General features: G+C 51.4%; 1 protein-coding gene across 1 annotated transcript in view; it reads left to right on the forward strand.

Moving 5' to 3' along the window:
• Window positions 1-16015, forward strand: part of LOC132816260 (plectin-like) — a 295683-nt gene that overhangs the window by 236951 nt on the left and 42717 nt on the right. Inside the window, exons 5-6 of the mRNA XM_060825757.1 lie at window positions 4732-4793; window positions 8768-8857. Of these exons, the coding sequence (XP_060681740.1) occupies window positions 4732-4793; window positions 8768-8857 (152 nt within the window). The remainder of the gene's footprint in view (window positions 1-4731; window positions 4794-8767; window positions 8858-16015) is intronic.

A 16015-nucleotide genomic window follows, 5' to 3' on the forward strand; every position in this document is an offset into this window, starting at 1 on the left:
GCTGAGGGAGTGTCGCACTGTCGGAGGGTCAGTGCTGAGGGAGTGGGCACTGTCGGAGGGTCAGTGCTGAGGGAGAGGGCACTGTCGGAGGGTCAGTGCTGAGGGAGTGGACACTGTCGGAGGGTCAGTGCTGAGGGAGTGCCGCACTGTCAGAGGGTCAGTGCTGAGGGGGTGGGCACTGTCGGAGGGTCAGTGCTGAGGGAGTGCCCCACTGTCGGAAGGTCAGTGCTGAGGGAGGGCCACACTGTCGCAGGGTCAGTGCTGGGGGAGTGGGCACTGTCGGAGTGTGGGTGCTGAGGGAGTGCCGCACTGTCGGAGGGTCAGTGCTGAGGGAGTGCTGCACTGTCGGAGGGTCAGTGCTGAGGGAGTGCCGCACTGTCAGAGGGTCAGTGCTGAGGGAGCTCCGCACTGTCGGAGGGTCAGTGCTGAGGGACCGGGCACTGTCGGAGGGTCAGTGCTGAGGGAGTGCCGCACTGTCAGAGGGTCAGTGCTGAGGGAGTGCTGCACTGTCGGAGGGTCAGTGCTGAGGGAGTGGGCACTGTCGGAGGGTCAGTGCTGAGGGATTGGGCACTGTTGGTGGTTAGTGCTGAGGGAGTGCCGCACTGTCGGTGGTTAGTGCTGAGGGAGTGCCGCACTGTCAGAGGGTCAGTGCTGAGGGAGTGCTGCACTGTCGGAGGGTCGGTGCTGAGGGAGTGGGCACTGTCAGATGGTCAGTGCTGAGGGAATGTTGCACTGTGGGAGGGTCAGTGCAGAGGGAGTGCCACAGTGTCGGAGGGTCAGTGCTGAGGGAGTGGGCACTGTCGGAGGGTCAGTGCTGAGGGAGTGGGCACTGTCGGAGGGTCAGTGCTGAGGGAGTGCCACACTGTCAGAGGATCAGTGCTGAGGGAGTGCCACACTGTCGGAGGGTCAGTGCTGAGGGAGTGCGGCAGTGTCGGAGGGTCAGTGCTGAGGGAATGTTGCACTGTGGGAGGGTCAGTGCTGAGGGAGTGCCGCACTGTCGGAGGGTCAATGCTGAGGGAGTGCCGCACTGTCGGAGGTTCTTCTGTCTGTATTCTGATTAAATATCCTGGTAAACATGTATTGCTAAATGAGCATCACAAACTCTAATATAATCTGAACGTATTGTGGGATCATGTTGTGCACTAACTGGACGACATTAAGACTATGGCAAAAGTCTCATTGTGAGAAATTCTAGGATCCAGAACAACGTTTTGCCCTCAACCCCCACTCCTCCCCCCGCCCGCCCCCCCCCCCCCCAATTTACTGCAGCATGGAATACGAGACTGAAGGGGAATGTTTTTTCTCTCGCTGGTGTAATATTCCCTTTATTGACACACTCGAGAACACTTCAGTGAAGCACCGTTTTAGTACAAGGCAAACATTCTGTCAGTGCACACTGTTATATTGAACGGCAGACGGTCCCAGCTGTGTCTTTATGATCCTCACATCTTCATCTTCACCATTTCAGAATCCTTCAATACTTCAGCCGATACAGAAATGGCACCATCTCATTTTCCATCAAAAACTGCCATCCGTTTAATGTGTGTGTGTGTGTGTGTGTGTGTGTGTGTGTGTGTGTGTGTGTGTGTGTGTGTGTGTGTGTGTGTGTGTGTGTGTGTGTTCGTTCCTTCTCACTGTCATTCAAACTCTCTCTCCATCCCTCTCTCTGACTCTGTATCTCTATCTCTCTCTCTCTGTCCCTATCTCTCTGTCTGTCTGTCCCTCACCCTTCGTCTGTCTCTCGCTCTCTCTCACTCTCTGTCCCTCTCACTCTCTCTCTATGTCTCACTCTGTCTGTCTCTTTCTCTCTTTCTGTGTCTCACTCGGTCCCTCCCACTATTCCTCTCCCTCTGTCCCTCTCTTTTTCTGTCCATCTCCCTCTCTGTTTCTGTCCCTCTCTCTCTCTCTCTCTCTGTCCATCTCTCTCTCTGTGTCTCTCTATCTCTCTATCTCTGTCCATCTCTCTGTGTCTCTCTATCTCTCTATCTCTGTTCCCCCCCCACCTCCCCGTCTCTCACTGTCTCTGACTATGTCCCTCCCTCTGTCCCCCTCCCTCTCTCCCTCTCTCCCTCTCTTTCACTTCCTCTCTCTCTTTCTTTCACTTCCTCTCTCTCTCTCTCTCTCTCTCTCTCTCTGTCCTTCCCTCCCACTCTCCGTCCCTCCCCCATCCCTCCCTGTGGTCTGGAGCTGGGATCCTGGATATTGATGTTTTGCCAGTGGCCTGCCTTGAAGTATTTCCTTCAGAATCTAAATGAAGCTTGTTGTGATGAGAGCAAGGATCAGTCAGCACATGGAGTTTACTAACCAGCCCCAGGCTTATACACACTTTACTAACCAGCCCCAGGCTTATACACACTTTACTAACCAGCCCCAGGCTTATACACACTTTACTAACCGGCCCCAGGCTTATACACACTTTACTAACCGGCCCCAGGCTTATACACACTTTACTAACCTAGGCCCTAGGTGTTTGCACACTCACAGCCTCGAAAACAACTCATTCCCGATGTATGAGCACACACACATGAACATTGACCCTTCGGTGGGGATTTACTCTGGAATGTTTTCTGTGTTACTTATTAGAACAGTCCATTACTGACTGTTACCCCCGGAGTGGACAGTCCATTACTGACTGTTACCCCCGGAGTGGACAGTCCATTACTGACTGTTACTCCCGGAGTGGACAGTCCATTACTGACTGTTATCCCCGGAGTGGACAATCCATTACTGACTGTCACTCCCGGAGTGGACAGTCCATTACTGACTGTTATCCCCGGAGTGGACAGTCCATTACTGACTGTTACTCCCAGAGTGGACAATCCATTACTGACTGTTACTCCCAGAGTGGACAGTCCAGTACTGACTGTTACTCCTGGAGTGGACAGTCCAGTACTGACTGTTACTCCTGGAGTGGACAGTTCATTACTAACTGTTACTCCCGGAGTGGACAGTTCATTACTGACTGTTACTCCCGGAGTGGACAGTCCATTACTGACTGTCACTCCCGGAGTGGACAGTCCATTACTGACTGTTACCCCCGGAGTGGACAGTCCATTACTGACTGTTACCCCCGGAGTGGACAGTCCATTACTGACTGTTACCCCCGGAGTGGACAGTCCATTACTGACTGTTATCCCCGGAGTGGACAGTCCATTACTGACTGTTATCCCCGGAGTGGACAGTCCATTACTGACTGTTATCCCCGGAGTGGACAGTCCATTACTGACTGTTACTCCCGGAGTGGACAGTCCATTATTGAATGTTATCCCCGGAGTGTACAATCCATTACTGACTGTTACTCCCGGAGTGTACAATCCATTACTGACTGTTACTCCCGGAGTGGACAGTCCATTACTGACTGTTACTCCCGGAGTGGACAGTCCATTACTGACTGTTACTCCCGGAGTGGACAGTCCATTATTGACTGTTATCCCTGGAGTGGACAGTCCATTACTGACTGTTATCCCTGGAGTGGACAGTCCATTACTGACTGTTATCCCTGGAGTGGACAGTCCATTAATGACTGTTACTCCCGGAGTGTACAGTCCATTACTGACTGATACTCCCGGAGTGGACAGTCCATTACTGACTGATACTCCCGGAGTGGACAGTCCATTACTGACTGTTACTCCCGGAGTGGACAGTCCAGTACTGACTGTTACTCCCGGAGTGGACAGTCCATTACTGACTGTTACTCCTGGAGTGGACAGTTCAGTACTGACTGTTACTCCCGGAGTGGACAGTCCATTATTGACTGTTATCCCTGGAGTGGACAGTCCATTACTGACTGTTATCCCTGGAGTGGACAGTCCATTAATGACTGTTACTCCCGGAGTGTACAGTCCATTACTGACTGATACTCCCGGAGTGGACAGTTCAGTACTGACTGTTACTCCCGGAGTGGACAGTCCATTACTGACTGTTATCCCTGGAGTGGACAGTCCATTACTGACTGTTATCCCTGGAGTGGACAGTCCATTACTGACTGTTACTCCCGGAGTGGACAGTCCATTACTGACAGTTATCCCCGGAGTGGACAGTTCATTACTGACTGTTACTCCCGGAGTGGACAGTCCATTATTGAATGTTATCCCCGGAGTGTACAATCCATTACTGACTGTTACTCCCGGAGTGGACAGTCCAGTACTGACTGTTACTCCCGGAGTGGACAGTCCATTACTGACTGTTATCCCTGGAGTGTACAGTCCATTACTGACTGATACTCCCGGAGTGGACAGTTCAGTACTGACTGTTACTCCCGGAGTGGACAGTCCATTATTGACTGTTATCCCTGGAGTGGACAGTCCAGTACTGATTGTTACCCCCGAAGTGGACAGTCCGGTCCTGACTGTTACTCCCGGAGTGGATGGTCCATGTCCAATGATTACTCCTGGAGTGGACAGCCCGGGTCTGACTATTACTCCCTGAGTGGATAGTCTGGGTCTAATTATTACTCCTGGAGTGGACGGCCTGGGTCTGATTATTATTTTTGGAGTGGTCAGGTCAGGTCTGATTATTGCTCCCAGAGTGGATATCCCTGATCTGATTATTACTCCCAAAATGGACAGCCTGGGTCTGCTTATTACTCCCAGAGTGGACAGTCCGGCTGTAATTATTACTCCCGGAGTGAACAGTCTGGGTCTGATTATTACTCCCAGAGTGGACAGTCCGGGTCTGATTGTTGCTCACTTTATTATGGTTTAACCATTTTAAATGTTTCTTTTTTCTAAGATGAACGGGATCGAGTCCAGAAGAAAACTTTCACAAAATGGGTGAACAAACACTTGATGAAGGTGAGTCAGTGGAAAGTTAAATGACCAGGGAATAACCATCACAGAGAGAGAGGGAGTGACTGGGGAGTGGCCATCACAGAGAGGGAGAGAGTGACCGGGGGATGGTCATCACAGAGAGAGAGGGGTGGAGTGACCAGGGAGTGGTCATCACAGAGAGAGAGGGGGGGGAGTGACCGGGGAGTGGTCATCAGAGAGAGAGAGAGAGAGAGAGAGAGAGCGACCAGGGAGTGGTCATCACACAGAGAGAGAGAGAGAGAGTGACCAGGGAGTGGTCATCACAGAGAGAGAGGGATTGACCGGGGAGTGGTCATCACACAGTGAGAGAGAGAGAGTGACCAGGGAGTGGTCATCACAGAGAGAGAGGGATTGACCGGGGAGTGGTCATCACACAGTGAGAGGGAGTGACCGGAAGGTGGTAATCACAGAGAGAGAGGGAGTGACTGGGGATTGGTCATCACACAGTGAGAGAGAGTGATCGGGGAGTGGTCATCACAGAGAGAGAGGGAGTGACCGGGGAGTGGTCATCACACAGTGAGAGGGAGTGATCGGGGAGTGGTCATCACAGAGAGAGAGGGACTGACCGGGGAGTGGTCATCACAGTTCATTACCTTCATCACAGGAAGAACATGTCTCTCTTTCTGTCTCTATCTTTATGTTTCTTTTTCTTTCTCTTTCTCCTTCCCAATACGTTGTCTCTGTCTTCTTTCGGTCCCACAAACATTTTCTCACTCTCCCTCTATCAATGTCTCTCTCTCTCTCTCTTTCTCTCTCTCTATCTAACTCTCTTTCGCTTCATCTCTCCCTCACTCCATCTCTCTCTCTCTGTGCTGCTTTCTCTATCACACTCTCTGTCTTGCGTAGATTTATCTTGTCTGCGTTCACTGCTGTGATTTTAGACTTTGAATTCATTATGTCCACAATAGACTAATATTTGCTCTGTTTTTTCTGTCCTCTCCCCTATCCTATCTCCTCTTTGTCCCTTTTCTTCACCTTCCTCGCTGTCTGATCTTCTCTCTCTCTCTCTCTTTCTCTCGGTCAGCATTGGAAAGCTGAGGTATGTTGCTTTCTGGGGCAGTTCCAGTTTGTTTGTGTGTGTGTGTGTATGGGTGTGTGTGTGTGCATTTGGGGCTGTGTGTGCGTGTGTGTATATGGGGCTGTGTGTGTGGGGGCTTTCTGTGTGTGTGTGAGTGAGTGTGTGCATATGAGGCTGTGTCTGTGTGTGTGTATATGGGGCTGGGTGTGTGTGTGTGTGTATATGAGGTTGTGTCTGTGTGAGTGTGTATATGGGGCTGGGTGTGTGTGTGTGTATGAGGTTGTGTCTGTGTGAGTGAGTGTGTGTATATGAGGCTGTGTCTGTGTGTGTGTGTGTGTATGGGGCTGGGTGTGTGTGTGTGTATGAGGTTGTGTCTGTGTGAGTGAGTGTGTGTATATGAGGCTGTGTCTGTGTGTGTGTGTGTGTATATGGGGCTGGGTATGTGTGTATATGAGGCTGTGTCTGTGTGTGTGTGTATATGGGGCTGGGTGTGTGTGTATATGAGGTTGTGTCTGTGTGTGATGGTGTGTGTGTGTATATGGGGCAGTCTATGTGTGTGTGTGTGTGTATATGAGAGTGTGTGTGTGTATATGAGGGTGTGTGTTTGTGTGTGTGTATATGGGGCTGGGTGTGTGTAGATTAGATTACTTACAGTGTGGAAACAGGCCCTTCGGCCCAACAAGTCCACACCGACCCGCCGAAGCGCAACCCACCCATACCCCTACATTTACCCCTTACCCCTTACCACTATGGGCAATTTAGAATGGCCAATTCACCTGACCCGCACATCTTTGTGACTGTGGGAGGAAACCGGAGCACCCGGAGGAAACCCACGCAGACACGGGGAGAACGTGCAAACTCCACACAGTCAGTCGCCTGAGTCGGGAATTGAACCCGGGTCTCCAGGCGCTGTGAGGCAGCAGTGCTAACCACTGTGCCACCGTGCCGCCCACAATGTATATGAGGTTGTGTCTGTGTGTGAGTGAGTGTGTGTATATGAGGCTGTGTGATGGTGTGTGTGTATATGGCTCTGTGTATGTGAGTGTGTGTGTGTGTATATATGAGGCTGTGTGTGTGTGTGTATATGGGGCTGAGTGTGTGTGTATATGAGGTTTTGTCTGTGTGTGAGTGAGTTTGTGTATATGAGGCTGTGTGATGGTGTGTGTGTATATGGGGCTGTGTATGTGTGTGAGTGTGTGTGTGTATATGAGGGTGTGTATATGAGGGTGTGTGTCTGTGTGTGTATATATGGGGCTGGGTGTGTGTGCATATGAGGTTGTGTATGTGTGTGAGTGAGTGTGTGTATATGAGGCTGTGTGATGGTGTGTGTGTGTATATGGGGCTGTGTATGTGTGTGAGTGTGTGTGTGTATATGAGGGTGTGTGTGTGTATATGAGGGTGTGTAAATGAGGGTGTGTGTGTGTATGAGAGTGTGTGTGTGTGTATATGAGGGTGTGTGTGTGTGATGGTGTGTGTGTATATGGGGTTGTGTGTGTGAGTGAGTGAGTGTTTGTGCGTTGCTTGTGTATTACGTCTCATTTTCTGAACCCACCTGAAACCCTCCAAATCCCAAAACCTTCCCTATCCAGGCGAGCACTCCTACCACTGCCCTGACCCTGCGCCCACCCACCCTGACCTTACCCCCAACACTCCCACCCCACCCCCACCCAGTCATGTCCACTTGCCACCCCCAACATACCCTTACGTCCTGATCCTCCCCCGACCCACCTCTTTAGCCCCACTCCCTGAACCCTGATTGCACCCCACCATAGCACCTTGACCCACCCCATGACCCCCACCCACACCTGCCCTTGCCCTCACCCCCTGGCCCTGCATCAGTCAGAAAGTGTTTGCTGTGTTTGGGGTTTGGTCTCATCGTGGTGCATGCTGGGATTGTTGGTGATATGACGTTCGTGGTGGATTTCAGGCCATGCTGTGGCCGTGGTGTGAGTGTTCAGGCCCAATGCAAGGATTTAGGAACTGTTCCCACATACCCTGAAGGTTAGCATCGGAGGAGATTCAGGTGTGGGGGCTCAGTGGGACAGGAGTATGAGTATTGGGTTGGGGCTATCAGACTGTGGGAGATGAGGGGTTTGGATTGGGATATGGGTGGGGTGGGGGGTTGGTGTATGAACCCTCAGGTTGGGGTGAATCTGTCTTGGGTAGGTGGGTCTTGGGGTGAACCAGTTTGGGAGATTAGATCAGAGTGGTGCTGAAAAAGCACAGCAGATCAGGCAGCATCCGAGGAGCACGGAAATCACCATTTTGGGCACAAGGCCTTCATCAGGAATAGAGGCAGGGAGCCTCCAGGGTGGAGAGATCAATGTTCCTGCTCCTCGGATGCTGCCTGACCGGCTGTGCTTTTCCAGCACCATCCTGCTCTAAACTCTGGTTTCCAGCATCTGCAATCCTCACGTTTGACCATTCTGGGAGTTCGGCAGGTTGTTCGTTGATACTGTGTGAGAGAGAGAGTGGGCTGGGGTTTGGGGGAATATGGGTAGTTATCAATGGGGGATCTGTGGGGGTGGGGTCGGTGTCAGTGTGGGGTCGGTGGGGGTGGGGTCGGTGGGGGTCGGTGGGGGTGGGATCATTGTGGGGTCGGTGGGGGTGGGGTCGGTGGGGTCGGTGGGGGTGGGGTTGGTGTCAGTGTGGGGTCGGTGGGGGTCGGTGTCAGTGTGGGGTCGGTGGGGGTCGGTGGGGGTGGGGTCAGTGTGGGGTCGGTGGGGGTGGGGTCGGTGGGGGTGGGGTTGGTGTCAGTGTGGGGTCGGTGGGGGTCGGTGTCAGTGTGGGGTCGGTGGGGGTGGGGTCGGTGGGGGTCGGTGTCAGTGTGGGGTCGGTGGGGGTCAGTGGGGGTGGGGTCAGTGTGGGGTCAGTGGGGGTGGGGTCGGTGGGGGTTGGTGGGGGTATCGGGGCTGGTTGTAATGACTTGTGTCGGTCTCAGGCTCACCGAAGTATCGATGATCTTTACGAAGATTTACGAGATGGACATAACCTGATCTCTCTCCTCGAGGTTCTCTCGGGTGAGCCCCTGGTAAGTCGAACAAACTCCCTGTGTTGAGAAACTAACCCCAGCTTTTGCATATCCCAGCGCAGGCGGATGGTCCAACTAACAGAATAACATCAATCCCTCAAACCCCAGCACGAACCTTTCCAAATTAAACACTCACTTACCCAACTGCTCCACCTCCACCTTGAATGTTCAATCAGTCACTCAGAGACCCCCCTCGGTGTGGGATCACCCTGTGCAGTCACTCAGAGACCCCCTCGGTGTGGGATCACCCTGTGTAGTTACTCAGAGACCCCCCTCGGTGTGGGATCACCCTGTGCAGTCACTCAGAGACCCCCCTTGGTGTGGGATCACCCTGTGTAGTTACTCAGAGACCCCCCTCGGTGTGGGATCACCCTGTGCAGTCACTCAGAGACCCCCCTCGGTGTGGTACAGCCTATGATTGCGTGTGTCAGTGCCTGGTGGATTGTTGTCCTATTTTGATGCCATCTCTCTCTCTCTCTCTCTCTCTGCGTCTCTCTCTCTCTCTCTCTCTCTCTCTCTGCGTCTCTCTCTCTCTCTCTCTCTCTCTCTGCGTCTTTCTCTCTCTCTGCATCTCTCTCTCTCTGTCTCTCTTTCTCTCTGTCTGTGTCTCTCTGCGTCTCTCTCTCTCTGCATCTCTCTCTTTCTCTCTCTCTCTGCGTCTCTCTCTCTCTCTGTCTCACTGTGTCTCTCTCTCTTTCTCTCTCTCTCTCTATCTTTCCCCAGCACTCTCCTCTGCTGCTTTGATAGTATTGAATTTTATGACAGAGTTTATCTAACTGTCTGTATTGTCTGGGGAGAGTGAGAATGGAGTGCTCAGGGAGATTGGAATCTATTCGGATCATACAAACATTAAAAACAGGAACAGAAGCAGGCCATTCAGCCCCTTGACCTGCTCCCCCATGCAGTAAAGTCAAATTCTGTGGAGTCCCGGTGATCCTCGATTGTTCAGTTCGAAGGGCAGGAGCCTCTGAAACTCAGCTTCTCTCTCTGTGTTTGAGCCCAGCTGTAACAAGGGCAAGACCTGAGTGACCCTCCCCAGACTGAGTGCCATGGGGTCAGCAGAGTAGGCAGCAAGGGGAGGACATTCTGCCTGTCAACATAATCCTGCCCTTACTCAGGAAAGTGATGGCTCATGTTCCTGTCTGTACCCTATAACCTTTGGCTCCATGATTGATCATAAATCTCTCAGGCATTGTGCTTGAATGAAGTGAGAGAGACAGCCCTCCCTCCCCTTTAGGGAAAGGAATTCCACACAATAATGATCCGGCCTCAGAGAGATAAAAGATTCTATTCATCTCTGTCAAGGGAGAGCTGTCATTCCTAGACAATGTCCTCCAGGTCTCCCCTCTCCCAGAGGAGGAACGTGCCCTCAGTATCCTCCTTATCAACCCCCACAAGATCCTCATGTTACAATGTGATCCCTCTCATTGTTCCAAACTCCACAGTCTGTCCAAACACAACCCAGAAAATAACCCCTTCATCCTGGGCGCCTTCGCTGAGCTACTTTGTATGGTATTAAATCTTTCCTTCAAACGAGGAGTCTAAAACTGCCAATAGTTTTGTGGATGTGCTCTCACATTGACCAGGCAGAAGTGGGTACTGCTGATGCTGGAGATTAGAGTGGTGCTGGAAAAGCACAGCAGGTCAGGCAGCATCAGGATGAAGAGCTTTTGCCCGAAACGTCAATTTTCCTGCTCCTCAGATGCTGCCTGACCTGCTGTGCTTTTCCAGCACCACCCTCACACTGACCAGCTGCAGGAACACCCTGACATTTCTATTCCTTTCCCTCACAATAAACCACAACTGTCCAGTTACTTTCCTAATTACTTGCTGTATTTGCACACTAACTTTCTGTGATTCATGGATAGGAAACCCAGATCCCTCGAACACAAATCAGTCTCGGAGTCATACTGCATGGATACAGAGCCTTCGATCCAACTCATCCATGCAATTGGTACTAGATCAGACTGGGATTCTGAATTAGTGCTCTGGAAGAGCACAGCAGTTCAGGCAGCATCCTAGGAGCAGTAAAATCGACGTTTCGGGCAAAAGCCCTTCATCAGGAATAAAGGCAGAGAGCCTGAAGGGTGGAGAGATAAGCTAGAGGAGGGTGGGGGTAGGGAGAAAGTAGCATAGAGTACAATAGGTGAGTGGGGGAGGGGATGAAGGTGATAGGTCAGGGAGGAGAGGGTGGAGTGGATAGGTGGAAAAGGAGATAGGCAGGTAGGACAAGTCATGGGGACAGTGCTGAGCTGGAAGTTTGGAACTAGGGTGAGGTGGGGGTAGGGGAAATGAGGAAACTGTTGAAATCCACATTGATGCCCTGGGGTTGAAGTGTTCCGAGGCAGAAGATGAGGCGTTCTTCCTCCAGGCGTCTGGTGGTGAGGGAGCTGCAGTGAGGGAGGCCCAGGACCTCCATGTCCTCGACAGAGTGGGAGGGAGAGTTGAAATGTTGGGCCACGGGGCGGTGTGGTTGATTGGTGCGGGTGTCCCGGAGATGTTCCCTAAAGCGCTCTGCTAGGAGGCGCCCAGTCTCCCCAATGTAGAGGAGACCGCATCGGGAGCAACGGATACAATAAATGACATTAGTGGATGTGCAGGTATAACTTTGATGGATGTGGAAGGCTCCTTTAGGGCCTTGGATAGAGGTGAGGGAGGAGGTGTGGGCACAGGTTTTACAGTTCCTGCGGTGGCAGGGGAAGGTGCCAGGATGGGAGGGTGGGTTGTAGGGGGGCGTGGACCTGACCAGGTAGTCACGGAGAGAACGGTCTTTGCGGAAGGCGGAAAGGGGTGAGGAGGGAAATATATCCCTGGTGGTGGGGTCTTTTTGGAGGTGGCGGAAATGTCGGCAGATGATTGGTTTATGCGAAGGTCGGTAGGGTGGAAGGTGAGCACCAGGGGCGTTCTGTCCTTGTTACAGTTGGAGGGGTGGGGTCTGAGGGTGGAGGTGCGGGATGTGGACGAGATGCGTTGGAGGGCATCTTTAATCACGTGGGAAGGGAAATTGCGGTCTCCAAAGAAGGAGGCTATCTGGTGTGTTCTATGGTGGAACTGGTCCTCCTGGGAGCAGATACGACAGAGGCGGAGGAATTGGGAATACGGGATGGCATTTTTGCAAGAGGTAGGGTGGGAAGAGGTGTAATCCAGGTAGCTATGGGAGTCGGTGGGTTTGTAAAAAATGTCAGTGTCAAGTCGGTCATCATTAATGGAGATGGAGAAGTCCAGGGAGGGGAAGGAGGTGTCAGAGATGGTCCAGGTAAATTTAACGTCAGGGTGGAATGTGTTGGTGAAGTTGATGAATTGCTCAACCTCCTCGTGGGAGCACGAGGTGGTGCCAATGCAGTCATCAATGTAGCGGAGGAAGAGGTGGGGAGTGGTGCCTGTGTAATTACGGAAGATCAACTGTTCTACGTAGCCAACAAAGAGACGGGCATAGCTGGGGCCCATACGTGTGCCCATGGCTACCCTTTGGGTCTGGAGGAAGTGGGAGGATTCAAAGGAGAAATTGTTACGGGTGAGGACCAGTTCGGCCAGACGAATGAGAGTGTCAGTGGAAGGGTACTGTTGGGGACATTGGACTGGAATGTCTGGTCGGTATGGATGAGTTGGATCGAAGGCTCTGTATCCATGCAGTATGACTCTGAGACTGATTTGTGTTCGAGGGATCTGGGTTTCCTATCCATGAATCACAGAAAGTTCCTATCCGTATACCCATCCAGATTCCTTTTAAACGTAATTGTACCAGCCTCCACCCTTTCCTCTGGGAGGTCATTTCATATACGTACCACCCTCTGAGTGAAACAGTTAGCCTCAAATCCTTTTTAAATCTTTCCCCTCTTACTTTAAACCTTAGCCCTCTAGTTCTGGACTCCCTGCAATGGGGAAATGACCTTGTCTATTTATCCTATCCATGCCCCTCATGATTTTATAAACCTCTATAAGGTCACCCCTCAGCCTCCGATGCTCCAGGGAAAACAGTCCCAGCCCTGTTCAGCCTCTCCCTGTAGCTCAAATCCTCCAACCCTGGCAACATCCTTGTAAATGTTTTCTGAACCCTTTCAAGTTTCACATTGAATACAATATTCCTATAGTGGCCTAACCAATGTCCTCTACAGACACAACATGACATCCCAACTCTTATACTGACCAATGAATGTGAACCTGCCAAACGCCTTTTCATCACCCTGTCTACCTCTGACTCCAGGCTCAAGGAATTAGGCATCTGCACATCTAGGTCTCTTTGTTTGTCAACACTCCCCAGAGCTCTGTCATGAACTGTACAAGTTCTGTCTTGATTTTGCCTCCCAAAATATTCCTCGGCCCATTGGCCCATCTGGTCAACATCCCGTTGTACTCTGAGGTAACCTTCACTGTCCACTACTCCTCCAAATTTTGGTGTCATCTACAAACTTATTAACCATACCTCCTTAGTAGTTTATATAAATGACGTAAAGCAGTGGGCCCAGCGCCGAACCTTGTGGCACACCACTGGTCACAGGCCTCCAGTCTGAAAAGCGACCTGCTACTAGTCAGAATCCCGTACACCTCGATAGGATCTCCCCCAGTGCTCCGAGTCTCTGAGGAAATTCTCCAACCTGACCCGGGAACTGAAATCCCTGGTAAATCTCTCGGCACCCTCTCAGAGTCCCTCACATCCTTCCTGAGGGGTGGGGGTATGACAGGAACTGGGGCCTAACCCTTCAGTATTGTATCACTTTGTCTATACCCCATCTCCAATCCCCTCCCCCATCCCCTCCCTATACCTTCCCTCCATCCCCTCCCCATCCCCTACAAGATGCACTGCAGAAACTCACCAAATATCCTCAGGCCGCACCTTCCAAACCCACGCCCACTTCCATCTAGAAGGACAAGGGGCAGCAGATACATGGGAACACCACCCCCTGCAAGTTCCCCTCCACCCTCCACCCTGACTGGGAAATATATCGCCATTCCTTCGGCATCGCTCGCTCAGAATCCTGGAATTCCCTCTCTCAGGCCATCGTGGGTTAACCCACAGCACATGGAATGCAGGGGTCAGGAAGGCAGCTCCCCCCCCTCCACCTTCTTAAGGGGGCAATTAGGGACAGGAAATAAATACTAGGCCCATCCAGTGACACCCACATCCCACAAATGAATAAGAATAACTTTTCATTTCCAGTTTTGCTAGTTCTGTGTCATTGGCAAGTTTGGAATTTGACTCCTGGTTTCAGGATCTGAGGACTGAAATGATCATTTTGATTTTAGGGTTTGGGCCTGAGGATTTATGAGGATTTTGAGATTTTAGTAGTGGGGCTTTAAAAGTTTCTTTTATCAGAACAATGCAGCAATCCCCCGACAGTCCTCACTGATTGGACACAAAAACAAAAGAACTGCAAATCAGAAATAAAAACAGAAATTGCTGAAAATCTCTGTCCTGAAGAGTCATCACTGGATCCGAAACGTCATCTCTGATTTCTCTCCACAAGATGCTGTCACTCCCGCTGAGCTTTTCCAGCAGTTTCTGTTTTTGGTTCTCATTGATTCGGCCCTGGCCCCAGTAACTTGATCAGACACAGCTCACTGCTGGGTCGTTCTTGTTGACCAAGTGAGTTGGTCCTTCCTTTTACTGAGCTGATTGCTTTGTGATTCCTACAGTAATTATTGAAGAGATGACCTCGTGGATAGTGTGGACCCTGCTGGAGATATTCCCAGCCTCCCATGAGCTGAAGCTAGAATTGGAGTTGGGATCTGTTTTATATTTTTCTCGGGGTTGTTTTTGTTAATGTTTTGTTCCTAATTTGTATTTGATCCTTTGTTGTTTGCTAAAAACGTACCGTTACCTCTGACCTTTACCCTTTGTCCTCTGGCCTATGCCCCTCCCTGCACTGTGAGCTAGCTGAGACAGCAGCATGTGATGAGGTATTTGCGACTGGTGAGTGCGTCTGCCTGCGACCCCTGACAGCATGATGGAACCGCGATTGTTCATTAACTATCTCACCATCTCCTCAGCCCCTGCAGCAACACACCCTGGCTGTTCCTGAACCTCTGGATTCTTCCTGTTAAATTGTGATGAGACACTCCGTGTCCAGCCCTGCAGAGTCACAGCTGAATCTGCTCCTACATCAGTTACAGATGGGCTCCTCCAATCGGGACCTTGCCTTGCTGGTTGGGAATAGCTCCAAGGTTAGAGTGGTGCTGGAAAAGGCAGCATCCGAGAAGCAGGAAAATCAACATTTCGGGCAAGAACCCTTCGTCAGGATTCCTGATGAAGGAATTTTGCCCGAAACGTTGATTCTCCTGCTCCTTGGATGCTGCCTGACCTGCTGTGCTTTTCCAGCACCACTCTAATCTAGACTCTGATCTCCAGCATCTGCAGTGCCCACTTTCACCCGGTTGGGAATAGCTGACAGTGTTTCTGGAGATGCTGTGCTAGTGTCTTGTCTCAATGCTGACACATTTGCTAACTTCATGTGTGTTTGTAGGGATGTGGATTGGGTGGGTACTGCATGCTATCATCATTCTCCATTACAATCAGCAGCTCAGTCTGACAGTGTGAATCCTGTCATAATGTGGAACTCTCAGCGTGATTGTCCAGCAGCTCATGACAGAGCCTCAGACCATCAGTCTCCATACGTCAAACACTGTGCAACGCCACCCTCAACCATGACCTACTGTGGAGTTGGACCTACTGGGGATGTTTGTAGAAAGGATCAGGGGCAAAGGGAGGTGGGGGTGGAACAGGAACACTGAGGACAGCGAGACTGAGGGTGGTGAGGGGCGTGAGGGTGGTGAGGGTGAGGGGCGTGAGGGTGAGGGTGAGGGGCATGAGGATGAGGGTGGTGAGGGTGAGGGGGGTGAGGGCCTGCTGTTGGATAGTGGCCGTTTTCCCGATGTATTTGCTGTCGACCCTGTCCATTGGGTGTGAGGAAGGAGCAGATTCCAAAGAGGGGGATCTGCCCGGACGACTTGTGGCTGTTTCCATGTGAAACAAAGAGAATAAAAGGGAGTGAGGGACATATCGGAATATTGGGGGGACTCTGTACAATATTTGACAGCAAATACTACACAGAGCTGTGTTTGTTGCAAAATATTGGAGGTTTTTCAGTATGTAGGGAGTGGAGAGAGGTTGGACTTGATTCTGTATCACAGGCCCCTGCAACTAGACGCGAGAATGATCCA

This window comes from Hemiscyllium ocellatum, chromosome 5 (assembly GCF_020745735.1).
Source record: "Hemiscyllium ocellatum isolate sHemOce1 chromosome 5, sHemOce1.pat.X.cur, whole genome shotgun sequence".
Lineage (NCBI taxonomy): Eukaryota > Metazoa > Chordata > Chondrichthyes > Orectolobiformes > Hemiscylliidae > Hemiscyllium > Hemiscyllium ocellatum.